Source organism: Limanda limanda, chromosome 22 (genome assembly GCF_963576545.1).
Source record: "Limanda limanda chromosome 22, fLimLim1.1, whole genome shotgun sequence".
NCBI lineage: Eukaryota > Metazoa > Chordata > Actinopteri > Pleuronectiformes > Pleuronectidae > Limanda > Limanda limanda.
This window is the reverse complement of record NC_083657.1, coordinates 17,725,354-17,741,666: the sequence shown is the minus strand read 5'-3', so window position 1 is coordinate 17,741,666 and position 16,313 is coordinate 17,725,354. Positions and strand designations below refer to the sequence as shown.

Sequence of the window (16,313 nt, the reverse complement as noted above, 5' to 3'; positions counted from 1 at the left end):
GAACTTTTTGGGACTTTGTGGTGGACAGATAATACCAGACCAAGAAAATTATGTTCTGTTGTAGGCGTTATGGGAGGGAAGTTGTGTCTATTGTGTTTAGAATTGGAAGGATTGGCCGTGGAGTTAAGTAGGTTCATGGGAATGCTAAGGTCGATGGCTATGAAATTGCTTAACTATGTTTAGATTGGAAGACTGAGACTCCAGTACTGTTGGTTAAATCAGTATTTGCAGGTAAATATCCAACTGGGATGTTCAAATGTGGAAGTTCTACAGTCAAGCATGTTTTTCTAGAATGTGGCACTTATTACACAGAGAGAAAAAGATTTATAAGAGTTTGTCAAACCAAGGTGTTATTCTGTTGATTTGTTATTTGGCCTAAATAATAGCTATCTTCTGTTTGCTAAAACAAATACTGCAGGGTATAGATCAATATACAAAAATATGAAATGTGGTTGATATTTATTCTGCAGGGGGAAGTAGTTTGTCTAATAGCCTTTATACTGCCAAAAACACATAAAATGAATAACTCCTGTTGTAGAGCTTTGAGGGGCTCATCACCACTTCCCAGTTTTTTTGGAGAGTGCAAGAGTATGCAGGTGAATGCATGGTTCATTGTATCATATGAAATCAACGAACCATAACCATATCTGACTAATCCACCAAAGCCAAATCAGAAGGATAAATACAAATGAAACCCGTATTTAAACGGTTCATCTTTATTTAACTCCAAATACTGTAGGCCAATTTATCTGGTTTCGTTCAATATTAATTGTTTGATTTGTGTTTCGTAATAGACTATAGGCGAGGGTCTAAAATGAAATGCTACCCTTAAAAAGCATACTCGGTGTGACGCAATCCTTACGCGACGGAGTTGAAAGAGCGAAAAGGCAGCAGCGGTCCAGGGCTCTGCCACCATTGGTCTCCGTTCAGACATTTTAAACAGAATTTAAACGAATCGTCCCAGTCCATTTCACGTATACCTTCGACTGGGATTCCACCATCGCTGATTCCTATTTACGTTTTTCTCTGAACCGGAAGACCTAAATGAAATCAAAGTTCGCAGGGAGGTGACATCTAGCTACTCCACACCTGACTTCATTGAATTGGGTTTTACAACAATTAGCATTTGTTTTGGTCCCATCCTGACACAGTATTAAACACGCCCAACTTTCAGTCAGAAGCAGCTGGACTCACTCGTATAAATCTGCAGGCTTACGGTAAGCACACAAATGCAACACTTAGCTATGTAAGGAGCACATGAGCCAGGCGTTGGATTTTGTTGTTGCTAATATGGTATCTGGCTAAGTAACGCTCTGCTAGCTAACGACAACATGGCTAACAAGCTAACCTGTTAGCTCGGATAGACAACAAATTACTGACTAAGTCTGGTCAATTCAGATTCTTCACAATGGCGGTGCGGTGGTTTCAACTTTCCATAGTAACTGGCAATGTAATGTTTTCAATCGGTGGGATTTTTATGGAGGTTTAAGTGGTAAAACCGTGACGTTGTTTTGGCTAATGTTCATCGCGGACAAGCTAGCACTGGTGAGGACTGCCCCTGCATCGGTAAGAATTGTTCTCACCACGTAGTGGATGCTCTGAAAGGTTTTCTATTGGGCAAGCAACAACTCCCAGCTAACGATCTGCTATTATATTTGCTATTTAATCCAACTGCTCCTTTATTCGCGTAGCCGAGCGATGGCACCGTAAATCTAGTCAGTCTAGCTAGCAAGCTAAGTTGCACATCCGCACTCTGACTAGGTGCACATGGTAACGATGTTGTTGCACTCTATTCTCATGATCTAATAATACCCTATGGTTTTACAATTGTTATAACAAATCCTGTGGGTGTAATGAAATGAAACACGCACGCATGGTCTGTTAAAATACCTCTTTTCATTAGAACTACTGTGTATTTCATTGAAAAAAAGGTGCCAGTTACATGACCGCTATTGGAAGTGTTGCTGTGATAAAGTGTGTTTTGAAAATCGACTTGCCGGTGTAGCTCTGTCAATGTTGCGGGATTAGTACCTATCCAGCTTGGGGTTGCATCTACAATTGGACATAGGTCTTCTCAAAGTTGTCTCGAAGTTGAATCGTGTATGGAGTGAGACTGGGGCACTGTGCAGCTGCTGTGTTCATAGTCATCTTCTGTCAGTCCAATATAACTAGCAAACTGCATTTATATAGCGAGTAAAGTGGCTTCCTCTGACATAGACTTAGGTGGTTTTCACAATGCTGGCTGAGTTCTTGACAGACCCTGCTGTGACAGCAAGCTTGTCCGAATAACTTCCCTGAACTTGCAACAAAATTCAGTTTTTGAATCTAAATTTTGAGATGTCAATACTATTACTGCCACACTGTAAACTGTTTGACTTTTTTTGTAGGTTACGAGCTGGCGCAGGTTGTGGGTTGTCCGTGGATAATGCGAGACAGTGGCGGTAGCCTGGCCCAGAACTGCTGGCAAGGCGACCTGGGTCTTACGGCTGTGGGGCAGGATGATATAGGGGGAGGTAGGCATTTCATCTCTGCTTAATGATATGTTTACCTTCTAGTTAGGTTTGTATAATTATGAATAATGCTTGTGCAATTGTGTTAAGTCAGGTTATACGTGACCACGAGTACCTTCACATAAAGCATATTGGAAGCACATTACTAGCATTTATTTCTGCAGTTCTGTTGTTTGGAGCAGGCACTAGAAATGCTTACATTTGTATTTATCCTCTTCCAAGTGAAGTGCAGTTCAGTGTTGGTTGGCAGCAAGTATATACTATGATGAGTACTAGAAAACCTCATCAACAGTTAGAATGTACAGAATACAGCAGATGCCAGACAGTAATCATTTCAGGAAATCCCCGACATCAGTTAAATAGCACTGAATTAACTGTCACACAGAGTCAACCAATAACAAATAGCCTTGAAAGTGTAGATCTGAAGGAAAAAGTATTTTGTGTCAAGACTGCACATGGTTGGACACAGTTGAAAAAATGTATCACTGTTTATGTTGGTGTTTAGGTGGGATTCCTGGAGACCACCTCATAGTCCCAGTGTCAGGTCACAGTGTACAGAGTCCCATGCACCTCAGACTGGGGCAGAAAGAGAAAGTATGGACACGCAATGTAGATGAGGAGGAGGAGGAAGGGGGTGGTATTGAGCCAATAGGTGACGAGGAAGAAGAAAACTATCTGGATGGGGAGGACAAGGGTGAGTTTGAAGGCAAAGATTGGGATAACATTGAGGAGGAAGACGAAGAAGAGGAGGTGGAAGAGGAAGGAGACCAAGCAGAGGTGCAGTGGGAGATCCCTGACTTTCCTTTTCAGTCCACCCATCACTCTAATTCACAACAACTTCAACATTATGGACCACAACAGAAGGCAGAAGAAGGTTGTGTTGTCAATGTAGAGGAGACTCTCTCCCAGGCCGGAGTAGGGGGCTTGTTCAGGCCCCACCTCAGCCGGTACAGGGCTCTGAGGAGGTTCAGGCGCTGGCAGCGTTTGCGATCTCATGGAGGTCTTCAATTTCGGTTAAGTCAGCACTGGAAGAGCTGGCGCCAGCGTGCTCAGTGGATATGCTTTCTAGGGCACCAGTGGAGTCGGAAGGGGAAAAGCTACAATCTGTATGGAAAACAGAGGAGGATAAAAAGGTATCAACAATCCCCCTACACAGATGGAGAGGATGACAGCAACAATGAGAGGTTCAAAGAGTCTGACAAAGGTACTGACGTACACCATATTTACTTCTTAACAAGACTAGTTGATGAATATAAAGATGGCACAGTCCTATATTTTTCATAGGACGCGGAAAAAACAAAAGCAACTAAACTCTGTTTCATTGACCTGTTTTTAATAATTGTTGTATACTAACAGAACACACGTAACGGAGGTCCTCTCAGTCTCTGTTAAGTTTCTGTGTTACTTCTTGATTGGCAAAGTATTTTGCATAGCATGCAATATTTGCACAAGGAAAATATTGCACAATAAATAATGAAGACAAGCAGTGAATGCATTCAAAAGCCTTTTAAAATTTGAAATTTTACAGACACTATCATTATAAGTGTACATTTATTGTTTTTTTGGCTCTGTACGTGATATTGGTTACAAGAAATTATATTTACGTTTTCACACTTAACATGTTTTACTTTTTTTAAGTATACAGATTTATACTATATCTTAGCTTCACATTTTTTGAAAAAGATTGAGTCTTAGAATCTGCATAGGAAATAGAGATGAGCCGGATACTCGGCTGAAACGAGTATCCGGTACGGATAAAGCACTTTTGCCGAGTACGATTATTATACGAGTAATCGGAGTCATTATCTGTGCTCGGACTGAATGAAAATCCTCACACAGCGTCACAGCGCTCACGGCTCTGCTCACTCACTCACAGAACAGCTCTCTGTCTCTCAGTCACTCAGGTTCACTGCGCATCGGGACTTATCCATAGGCTCAGTCAAGGAAGCAGAAATGATTCGTTCATTTCCCGACTGGGTCTTCGGGTACGAGTCTTTGGAAAATTTTTCACGAGACCTGCATTGGCTCAGTAGAGGAGCGCTGGAGATGCGAGGGACGTTCACTGTCTCCCGGAGAAATGAACACTCCGTGTTTCCAGCACAGAAAGACGCGAACCACATCCGTCCACAAGTCACAATGACTGGCCCCGTTATTTTCACTTTACATTCACACCTACTTTACAGTAAAGTAAACCTCTATTAAATACAGTACAACATGACAGTTTGTATGGTTTGAAATTGTCATTTATTATCACACTGGCATTTAATTATCACGGCAAACAATTACACTGCACTAAACTTTAAGTGTTAATGTAAAGTGAAAATAACAAAACCAGTCTGTATGACTTGCGAACGAATACAATTCACGTCTTTCCACACCAAAAACACAGAGTGCTCATCTCTCCGGGAGACAGCGAACGTCCCTCGCATCTCACTCACACACACACACACACACACACACACACACACACACACACACACACACACACACACACACACACACACACACACACACACACACACACACACACACCTGGTGTGGAAATAAATTTAATAAAAATAAAAAAATCATAAAAAAATTTCAAAGTTAAAAAGAAAGTTATGTTGAAACCAGCCCACTTCCGGGTTAAATCACACCCACTTCCGGGTTAGGCCCCGCCCACTCCGAGTACGGATACGGATAATTCATATGGTTAACAGATACAGATACAGATAATGCTGTACTCGCTCATCCCTAATAGGGAATATTAAAAACATTTCCTTTCTCTGGCAGATAACCAAATAAATGGGCTCTCTCCAGACAACCAAGAGGACAGAGGGAGAAGGGAAGCTGTTGTCAAACCTTTGGAACTTGCTCTCAACGAAGAACACATGAGCTGTGTGACAGGTATGGAACAGAGACCGAGAGTTTTAGCTTGTGGTCACCGCCAAATAAATCTGCTGTGCTATGTCTAACAAGATTTTGTCTTAGCTTTGTCATTCACTCTGAAATCACAAAGCTGTTGGTGTAGCTTCATTTCCTATGACAGTCAGATGATAAGTTAGCTGTTAATGTCACATCTGTCTTGGTCACACTTTTCATTTAGCTCCTCTTTGTTTCCCTGTTTGCTTTGCTTTAAAGTATGGTTAGTGGATCATTATCTGCATCTGGTGTAGATCCAGACATTTGTCAAGAGAGACAATGGGCCTCATGAAGGAACTGTTAGTATGAAGAGATGTAGTCTTTAGTTGCATCTAAAAATGATTCAGGAGATTTCAACTTCACCTATTTTCAAATATTTTGAGTTTCTTTGTGATACAAACTAACCAAATGTGATAGGAGTAGGAGGTGGGAATTATGTAATATTGCATTGAATGAGGGGGTTCCACTGCCTAATCAAGGAACAGCAGAAAACATGCAAGTGCAGCATCACATTTTTTTTTTTTTCAAGCATTTTCATATCAAACCAGTTATTTTTTTCAGTGACAGGTGACTGTCACTGAAAAAAAGTTGGTTTCTTAATTTCATTGCTGATGCTGCTAAAAGTGATCAACTTTGCTCTCTGGATTTGGGAAAGAAGAACATCAATATTTGAGGTTTTTTTTCTCTTTTTTAAAAATTTAGTTTTCAACAACAAAACAACATGCATTTTCAGACAGTTACTTTCTTTGTCCAACTGTATATAGTATTGGTATACATGATACGCAGGTACAGTGTTCAACGCATAGAAAGAACAACAAACATTATATAGTGCTCACTCCAAGAGAAAAAGAGGTGGGATAAGAATAATAATATATGATTGATAACATACATAAATAATTAAATTTAAAAAAAAACACATTGGATGAAGAAATAATAATTGTCCACTCCTGAACGTAGTATCATAGGTGCTATATATGCTTTTCAGAGAGGATGGTGTATAATTTGTGTGTATGGAGAGTTAACAGATAACAGTTCAACCAGAGGCCCGATCAACATATATTAGTAACCCTCATTTAGTGTTGTCACGATACCAAAATTATGACTTCGATACTATACCTGCCAAAATATCACGATACTCGATACTTTCGATACGATACCACAAATACGGTACGATACCACAAATACGATATGATACTGTTATATTTATCTATGATAGTAATAAATAAAACATCTGTAGGGTTCCCTTTTATACCAGCTTGTTCCTGCCCAGCTTTTTGAACACTTAACAAATGGAATTCATATTAGTATTAGCCTACAGCAAGATATTAATGAAAACTACATGGTGACATCATAGCATTGATTATACACAGCTCTGTAGGCCTATTGTCTGTATCTGACTATATGACTACATAGTTATTTCCACAAGAGTTACATAATTTTACAGATGTGTGTTTGAGGTGAAAAAAAAGTAAAAACATGCCACCTGAGCGAGTGAGTGGGGGCGGGGCCCCGGGGCCTGTGTGTGTGCAAACACACACACACACCCCCGCTCCTGGTTTTTTCATGCTGATCTGATACGATGCTGATTTGACAAATGAACGTGACGTTCCCGTTCAACATGAACACTGTACAGGGAGCACTGCAGAGGGGCCGAAGAGCCGCGGGTTGCGACCCCCCCCACCCCCACCTGGCTCCGGAGAAAGAAGGACTTATAAAGCATTAGTACTCGCATCCCGCCCCCCCCCCCCCCTCCACCTGTCATGTCTCCCCCCGTTGCGCCACACAGTTTGAGAGAGAATCACTTTCAACAAGCCGAGGACGGTCTGCTCGGCCATGTCTCCCTGAGATCACTCACTGTGAGTGACGCTGCCTGTTGCATGTGTGAGAGCTGGGTAGCCCAGCCCCTCGCAGTCAATGCATGCAGGCAGCGGGACAGGGAGCGGAGCAGAGAGTGCGCTCTGACTGCTGCTATTTTAATAAAGTACCGGTACTAAAAATATGGTAAACCGTATCGTTTTTAACGTTTTTAACGTTTTAACCTTTCTAGTACCGGTACACCGTGCAACACTACCCTCATTGTATTAATAACGCTGAGACAGGACCCCATTGTTTAGTAAAGATAGAGTTTTGGAGCCTTAATGAATATGTGATTCACTCCATTTGGTAGATGTCCCATACTTTTTGGGTCAATATATATGGTTCGTGGGGGGGATTTGGTTTTAACCATCTGATGGTAATACACTTCAATGCTACTGTGAGTAGTATGTTTAGCAGGTAGTTTTTGGCCCTTCCGTCCAGGCCCTCAGGCGTCGTTCCCAATAGTGCAACTGTGAGGTCTTGTGGCATGTCCTGTTGGAATATCTCTTTGATGGCATCAAAGACTTCTCTCCAGTATGCATTTAACTTAGGGAAGGGCCAGACTATATGTGTGTGTGATTGGCAGCACGTGTTCCACAGTTCCGACAACACAAGTTGGAATGCGTTGGGAATCTCTGAACTTTTAAAGCTCTTTTTACACTTTCATGACAATTTCATGAATGAACACTTCTTGACATGAGCCAGGAAGCGTAGCCGTATTGTGACGGCTTAAATTTACTAGTTGTGTAGTTTATTTTTCTTTCTGGGGTGCCAGCCAGGGAGAGCCCTGACAATAATTTATTTACATTAATTAACTAAGCCACACAAAGGTTATTCTCACATATAACCAAAAGGAAACTTATCAAAATATGAATGATCCAAAACCAATGATATGACCTTTAACTATACATATTACAAACACACAGGACATGTACAAGTATTGAATCATGGGTCTCTTATTTATTTTCCTATGAAGAGACGTAAACATAAATTTGTTCCATTCGGAAAACAATAAACAAACTCCAACAAAAAGAGTCCACTTCAGGATATGTCCCAGAAAAATAGAAATGTCAAAACTCAAATAGTCCACATCCAAAAAGGGATGTCAGTAATGTTCGCACGCGTCAGTCAGTCAGTCAGTCCGCCAGTCAGTCAGTCGGCAATCTCCACCGGCAGCGACACCGCAGTCGCCGACCGGCCAGGGCTTACTCAGTCTCTCTCAGAGGTCCGGTCCTTAGTTTCGAGGGTTTCCACTGCCTCTCTTTAACTTCCTCAGCTTTAGTGGTCTCGCTGTTTTGCCGGCTTTCTCTGCTCTCGCCTCGCATCGCACTTCCGCTTTCTCCTGTCTCTTGCGACTCCTTCTCCACCAATAAATAGGCTTGACGTCGCTCGCTACGTCATCATCCGGCGACGGCTGTCAAACAACACTCCGGTGGGGGGGGGGGAGTCTCTCGATCCGTTACAGTATATGGTATTATTGAGGCATTGATTATCCTAATTTGCTATCCTCATGCACGTCTGAACAAACTCGTGAAGGTGGCATTCATCACGCTTATGCAGGTCATCTACACTCTTTTCTGAAGTTAGAAATGTTTGAATCTGACTTGTCATGTTTTCACAAACAACCCTTCAGAATTTTAGGATAACAATATGTATGATCTTTCCCCTATATTTAACATTTTTACTAGATTTTTTTTTCTTAATTTGAAACTGGAATTATATGCAAAAACCAGCAAACATTCTAAAGAAAACCTTGATTTACTTGCATGGACACCATAGTATATATATGTCAGGAGTTTTGTGAAGACAATTGTTTTTTCTTATGACTCTTCTGTCTCAAGGTATTCTCGAGGAGTCTCTACACCAGTATGGCAGTTTGATCCCCATCCATGTGGATGACATCGTGGAGAAGCTTCAAGACATCTTCAGTGAGAGCTTCTCACAGCCGAACAGGTCAGACACAGTGTTTGGTGGCTACTTTAGTGTTTGATGATATGGTTTGTAGGTAATGAAGGAATTGTAAATAGATAGTTCGGGACAGTTCTGCAAATAATACCATATATGTTTAAGTAATCCGTTCTGTTCTTGATTGATTGCCTCAATTATGTAAAATATTAGATTTCCCTTAAAACAGGTAAACTGTCAGTACCACATATCATTGTCTATGAAAGTTTTATTTAAATCACACTGTCACAGAATGAAAATGTAGTTTTACATTTTGTACATACGCAAAATATAAAAAAATACTTTTATTTGCTTACAATACTTAATCTTAGGCTTATGATACACTCTACTGTAACTCTGCTGTCATAATTTCTGTTTGTCTGTTTTGGTTCCTGACAAGACTGTACAGAGTAACAGTTGGGTTTCAAAGAACAGTGTGACTGAACCGCTGTTAGGTTGTACAGGAGGCTCTCCAAATGTCATGTAGAGTTCTAATAAATCTTTTTTTATTATTATTAATTTTTAACTCAATGAATCATCAATATTATCCAAAGTTATCATCAGAAAACGTTATTCAGGCCAAACAAATACATTGTGATAACCCATAAAAGGCGGCTGTGGCTGAGGGGTAGAGTGGTCGTCCTCCAACCTGAAGGTCGGTGGTTCGATCCCCAGTCTGAACCATCTGCATGCCGAAGTGTCCTTGGGCAAGATGCTGAACCCTGAATGGCCCCCCATAGAATAACAAAGTGCTGAAAGTAGATGCACTGAATGAATGTGTGTGTGAATGGGTGAATGTGAAACTGTTTTGAGTGGTCTTCATCAGACTAGAAAAGCGCTATATAAATACAAATCCATTTACCATTTACCATAATGACGTTTGACGTGAACAAGTAAGACTTAAATTAGTAACAATCCAAGGTCTGGTCCATTGACACTGTCACACTGAAGGTTGATCCATTTCACAATTCATGACATTTGAAACATAATCCAGAGGAAAAATAAAAATAGTGGGTGTATTTTTCCCCTTCTAATATGAATTCATATTTGATTTGTTCATTAGGAAAGCATTGGTTCAGCACCTAATACAGTCCTTCCAGCGTTCATCAGGATCAGCATTGGCTAAAACATTTCGAGTCAACTACAAACGCCACGTTCTGACTATGGATGACCTGGGCACTCTGTATGGACAGAACTGGCTCAACGACCAGGTACGGCATGACAGACTTGTAACTGTTAATACAATTAACTGTTTTCGCGTATTACATTTTACTTGTCATAGTGAAGAAAATCGTCAATGAAAAACATCAGAAGGGTGATGCATAGCCTGTGCACGTGCTGTATATCTGCCACTCAAGCTTTGCTTACCATTTCTATTCTAATTAGGGTTGGGAAATGTCAACTTAATTGGCATATGACAATGTATGCAGTGAAACATCGCGATGGACGATGCCGATCTAATATCTTCGAACATGTGTTTTTCAGACCATATTTTGTTGACCAATAAGCTCCACAATTTGATCATCCAGGAATACCTTACCATTCCTTGCTTGCACAACTATGCTGGCGCACAGTGCAACAATAGTTCAATTCCATTATCTTCATAAGCCATTTCTAATTTTCACTTTTTTAGTCTCTCAAAAACACTCCCACATTTTAGATGGCCTATGTAAGATTGTGTAGCCGCATCAAAAAAAACTTTAAATCAGATAATTCCTTCTTTATTTCACTGACAATGGGACCCACATGTAACACAGGCCAGATCTGGCTTGATGCAATGATTCACCATAGAAACCCATTGATAATTTTGGTCATTTAATATTCATAAGGTGCTTTGCATTGATCTTTTATGGTTGAATGTAGAGGGCGGGGTATTAGGCCGATCCATGTATGCACTTTTCCAGGTTAACTGTGATAAAGGAAACCTTGCATTCAGGTGTGCACGCACATGGTTTTATAAATCAGTAAATGTTTTGGCTTGTTGGCTTTTGTGAGCACACGCTTTTGTACTCTTTTAGTATTAATCCTATGCACTGTTTTATAAATTAGGTCCCTGGTACTCCAGGGAACCATGGTTAGAACTATTGGAAAATAATTGATTATGCTGTTGACTGTTACTTCGATTAATCTATTATTAATAGATAAAAAACTACATTTGATATTTTCCAGCAGTTAATTCAATAAGCAAATTTCTCTTTTTGTATAATGCTGTTTTTATATGTATTACAGACATCTGCAACTTAATTATGACTAAGATATCTTTTAATGTTAATGTCAGAATGGGGGTTCTCAACTGGAATTATAGTAATTCAACTCAATTGTATGTATATCTATGAAGATAAACCCCACCCACAAAATCTTGTGACTGTAAGTATATTTTATTGTGTATAACTTTTGCACAATAAAATAGACATACAATCACAAGAAACATTAACCAGGGGAATTTTAATCAATCAATCAATCAAGTTTTATTTGTATAGCCCACATTCACAAATATCAATTCGTCTCATGGGGCTTTAACATTGTGTGACATCCTCTGTCCTTAACCCTCAACAAGAGTAAGGAAAAACTACTAAAAACCCTTTTCACAGGTAAAAATATGTAGAAACCTCAGAGAGAGCCACATGTGAGGGATCCCTCTCTCAGGACGGACAGAAGTGCAATAGATGTCAGGTGTAAGAAAAAATCATCAGGATTTTTAGCAGCATCCATTAGGCTAAACATTTTTCAATACTATGTGTCAGGCAGTCCCGCTGCAATCACAGTCTCTGGCCAGCAGCAAGACCACGATCCAGCATCAGGATGGGATCCACTATAATCCACAGTCATTGTCCACCGCCGCCAGTTAGAATCCATTATCAGCTGCCGCCTCGGTCGTGGTCCCTCATCATCCGATGCCAACGCGACAAAGGATCCTCCATTACAACGACGATCAGCTGGCACGATACAGAATCCACCGAACTGGATCCACCATTGCGACCTCCGACACGCGATCCACAATCATAATCCATGGTGCGGCCACAGCTGTGGCCCTGCATCCGCGGGCGCTAAGGCACAGAAACTCCGGGAAAAGGGGTCAAGTTAGTAACATGTACTGATCAGATAAGAATTATCTTGATGTGATAAATATGGAGAAAAGGAAGGAGAAGCAGGAAAGAGAAGCTCCGTGTGTCTTGTGTCATAAATTCCCTGTGCGTCTTAGCATCATCAGGGGTTTTTGCCATTTAATCAAATTTGGAACATCGCACAAATTAGCTCTAACTATAAGCTTTATAAAAAAGGAAGGTTTTGAGTCTACTTTTAAACGAACAGAGCGTGTCTGCCTCCCTAACTGAAAGTGAGAGATTATTCCACAGCAGTGGGGCTTGATGGCTAAAAGCTCTGGCTCCTACTCTACTTTTAGAGACTTTAGGGACAACAAGTAAACCTGAGTTCTGGGATCGGAGTGCTCTAGTAGGTTGATATGGAACTAACATCTCTTTAAGGTAAAGAGGTGCCATATCATTAAGGGCCTTGAAGGTGAGGAGGAGAATTTTAAATTCTATTCTAGATTTAACAGGAAGCCAGTGTAGCGATGCTAATACTGGAGAAATGTGCTCTCTTTTCTTAGTTCTCGTCAGGACACGTGCTGCGGCATTTTGGACCAGCTGCAGAGTCTTTAACGACTTGCTGCTGGAGCCTGATAATAATGAATTACAATAGTCCAGTCTCGATGTAACAAAGGCGTGGACTAGTTTTTCTGCATCTTTTTGCGAAAGGACATGTCTGATTTTTTAGATATTACGCAAGTGGAAAAACGCGGTCCTAGAAATTACTTTTAAGTGACTATTAAAGGACAAATCAGGATCGAAGATCACTCCCAAGTTCCTGACTGTGTCATTGGAAGCAAGGGCAATGTCATCTAGCGCAGCTATATCATTAGATAATGTATCTCTAAGGTGTTTAGGGCCGAGTATTATAACCTCTGTTTTATCTGAGTTTAATAAGAGAAAATTGCGGGTCATCCAGGTTTTTATGTCCTTGAGACATGCTCAAAGTTTAGTTAATTGATTACTTTGATCAGGTTTTATTGACAAATATAACTGGGTGTCATCCGCATAACAGTGAAAATTTACCGAGTGTGTCCTGATAATGTTTCCTAGTGGAAGCATATATAATGAGAATAAAATTGGGCCGAGCACAGACCCCTGTGGGACACCATGGTTAACTTTGGTGCGCACCGATGACTCATCATTGATTTGAACGAATTGGGAGCGATCAGCAAAATAAGATTTAAACCAGTTTAAGGCCGTTCCTTTAATGTTAATTAACTGTTTTAGTCTCTCTAATAAAATTTGATGGTCAATTGTGTCGAATGCTGCACTGAGATCTAACAGAACGAGGACAGACACAAGTCCCTGATCTGAAGCTATTAGAAGGTCATTAGTGACTTTTGCCAGGGCTGTCTCTGTGCTATGATTGGTTCTAAACCCAGACTTTAACTAGAGTACATTGCCAGTAAAGTCCTTAGGCAAAGCCCATGAATCTGTGTCTTGGGAGGAGACCCAGAAGTGCACACCTGTAGACAGAGAGACACATTCACAGACAAACGGGCGCTAATTAGGCCTGGGCTATAACAGCTTCATGTGACAAACTTACTACTTCTAATAGGCTCTGCCTCTGCCCTGTTCTCTGCTTTATCATTTGTAGTGTTTGCCTTCCCCACGTTTCGAAGGTTTACACCAGAGAGGAGACAACAATGTCACATGAGCTTCACAAGGCACAGCATAGACCATTTTCACCTCTGACATGACACTCAAGCCGTTTCACACATGCACAACACAGCGGGAGGTTTTCGGCACGGACGTGCTCACAACAGCATCGAATCCTCTGCATTATTCAGACTAGAGGTGGGGCAGACAGAAGCGGGAAGTGATGTATTAAGTCCGCTGCGAAGATCGCGTGATTTTTGTTTACAGCACCTCAACACCGTCATTAGCTCTTATTACCCTAAACTCTTTTGACATCTTCGTCAGTGTCTTCTAGGTGCATGTCACTGTTTTTTCACTGGGAGATGTTTTTTTTTCTTTATGCATCTATGCGTTACAATTGCCATCAACGTCATTACATGTGACATAAAGCAAACAAAGCATTACACATTAAGAACATAATACCGACAGCCAAACACAGTGGTGGAAGTGTGATGGTTCTAAATGGCTGTACATTACATGGCCATTATGTTGCCTGTCTGTCCTATGTGTAAGTTGATGTTAAATTTTAAAGTATCTTGAGACACAACCCTGGGTGTTATTACTTCAACATGTTGAAGTTCTGTAATAGTTACAATGATATAAATACTTTTAAAACCTCAGTATTCTAAGAAAATGTACCTCTCTGCTCAAATAAATGAAAACAAATTTCATCAGACTGGGTGGCAGACTGCTTACAGATGAGAAACTGTGCCATTGCAGCACTTTCTTTTCTTTGTACCAAGGGCAGTGCAATTGTTATTGATCTCAGACAAAAGTTATTCACTGATCAGAGAATGCCCTGTATCCCTCTTAAAGATGTTTGTTTATATATGTAATCTTCATTTGCTCTGTTTTTTAGGTTATGAACATGTATGGGGACCTGGTCATGGATTCTGTGCCAGAGAGGGTAAGGAAATAATAATGTACCAACTACTGATTTTACACAGAAACAACTCTGTGAAACAAGTAAAACAAAATTTAAAAAAAAAAGTGATTGATTTGTTTAACATGGTTAAAACCAAATCTGATTACATTAAGATTCCCAAGTGTTAATGCCCACCTTGCACAAGTTACTGAATAAGGTTGGGGTGTTGAATGTATTTCTATTCAATTTATAATTTGGTGGACACCCTGCTTATTTAAGGTTTAGTGTATGGTTGACTCCTGAACAGAGATGTTAGCCAGTTTCAATAATTCCTTCAGCTTCGAAAGTGTTACTCCAGAGTTCTTTTTTATCTCATTGAGGATTCTGCAATGTGCCTTTGGAGTCATCTTGGCCACTTGTAGGGAGACTAACCACTGTACCTTATCCTCTCCATTTATCAACAATTTGTCTAACTGTAGACAGATATAAGTCTAAAGTTTTTGAGAAGACTTTGTAACCCTTTCCAGCTTCATGCCAGTCACCTACTCTTGCTCGTAGGTTGTCTGAGATCCCCTTTTGCGAAGCATGGTTCACATCAGCAAATACTTCTTCTGAATAGCAAACATAAAAAGTTACAAAAATGTAGTCAAAGTTGCTTTAACCGACACCTCCAAATTTGTCATTAGACTCCAGGTTTGCTAAATTCTGACTCCAATAACCTTTTGCTGAAGTCGTAGTCTAGGTATTCACATACTTTTTCAAACCTATGCTGTGAATGTTCAAAGTATGTACTCATTATGGGTAGAACAACACTCTAATGTGTGTGCTATCAGTTAAACAGATTGTTTGCTGTTAATTTTCGTTTTCCACTCAGGGTTTCCCCCAGAAAACTTGCTAAGCCTGGTGGTAGGGCTGCTAGAAGGCACCCGCGGGGGGGGGGGGTGTTGAGTCTTATACTCTAAACATGTTGCACTTTGTTTAATATGCACACCTAACTTTTTTATTTTGATAAGGGGTTAAATAGATACTTTGATATCTTTTTGAGTTGCACTGCTGACTTAACTTATAAGCCCTCTTTTTTATTTATTTTTATCACGTTGGAGTTGCTAGTTTAAACCTACAGTTTTGCACTTTAATATTTGAGCCTTTGTTTACATTTTGTTTTGTGCTGCATTATATGGTGACATACAGTTTGTTGTTATCAAAATAAAATTAACTGAATTGAAATGGTCAATTTGATTTTTTGGAAGGAAAATTAATCGTTTAGATTAATCGATAAAATAGTCGTCAGATTAATCGATAGAAAAATAGTCGTTAGTGGCAGCCCTACTTAATATTAAAAAAAATTCAAGTTTGCTGTGAACATAGCAGTCAGGCCTCTTATTTCAGAAACAATGAACCGTAACAGTTTGGTTACCAATAAAAGATAAGCGTACTACTTCTTTGCTTTCAGCCAGCTACTCAAACAGACAAGCAACAAAATAACAAACAAACAAAATACACAGG

General features: G+C 40.2%; 1 protein-coding gene across 1 annotated transcript in view; it reads left to right on the top strand.

Annotated features, from left to right (window-relative positions):
- The first annotated feature begins 883 nt into the window (after nt 1–883).
- The window catches only part of senp3b (SUMO specific peptidase 3b), a 28,565-nt gene continuing 13,135 nt past the window's right edge, over nt 884–16,313 (top strand). The window contains exons 1-7 of the mRNA XM_061066483.1: nt 884–1,217; nt 2,388–2,513; nt 3,016–3,714; nt 5,283–5,396; nt 9,110–9,221; nt 10,276–10,423; nt 14,802–14,849. Of these exons, the coding sequence (XP_060922466.1) occupies nt 2,426–2,513; nt 3,016–3,714; nt 5,283–5,396; nt 9,110–9,221; nt 10,276–10,423; nt 14,802–14,849 (1,209 nt within the window). The 5' untranslated portion in view covers nt 884–1,217; nt 2,388–2,425. The remainder of the gene's footprint in view (nt 1,218–2,387; nt 2,514–3,015; nt 3,715–5,282; nt 5,397–9,109; nt 9,222–10,275; nt 10,424–14,801; nt 14,850–16,313) is intronic.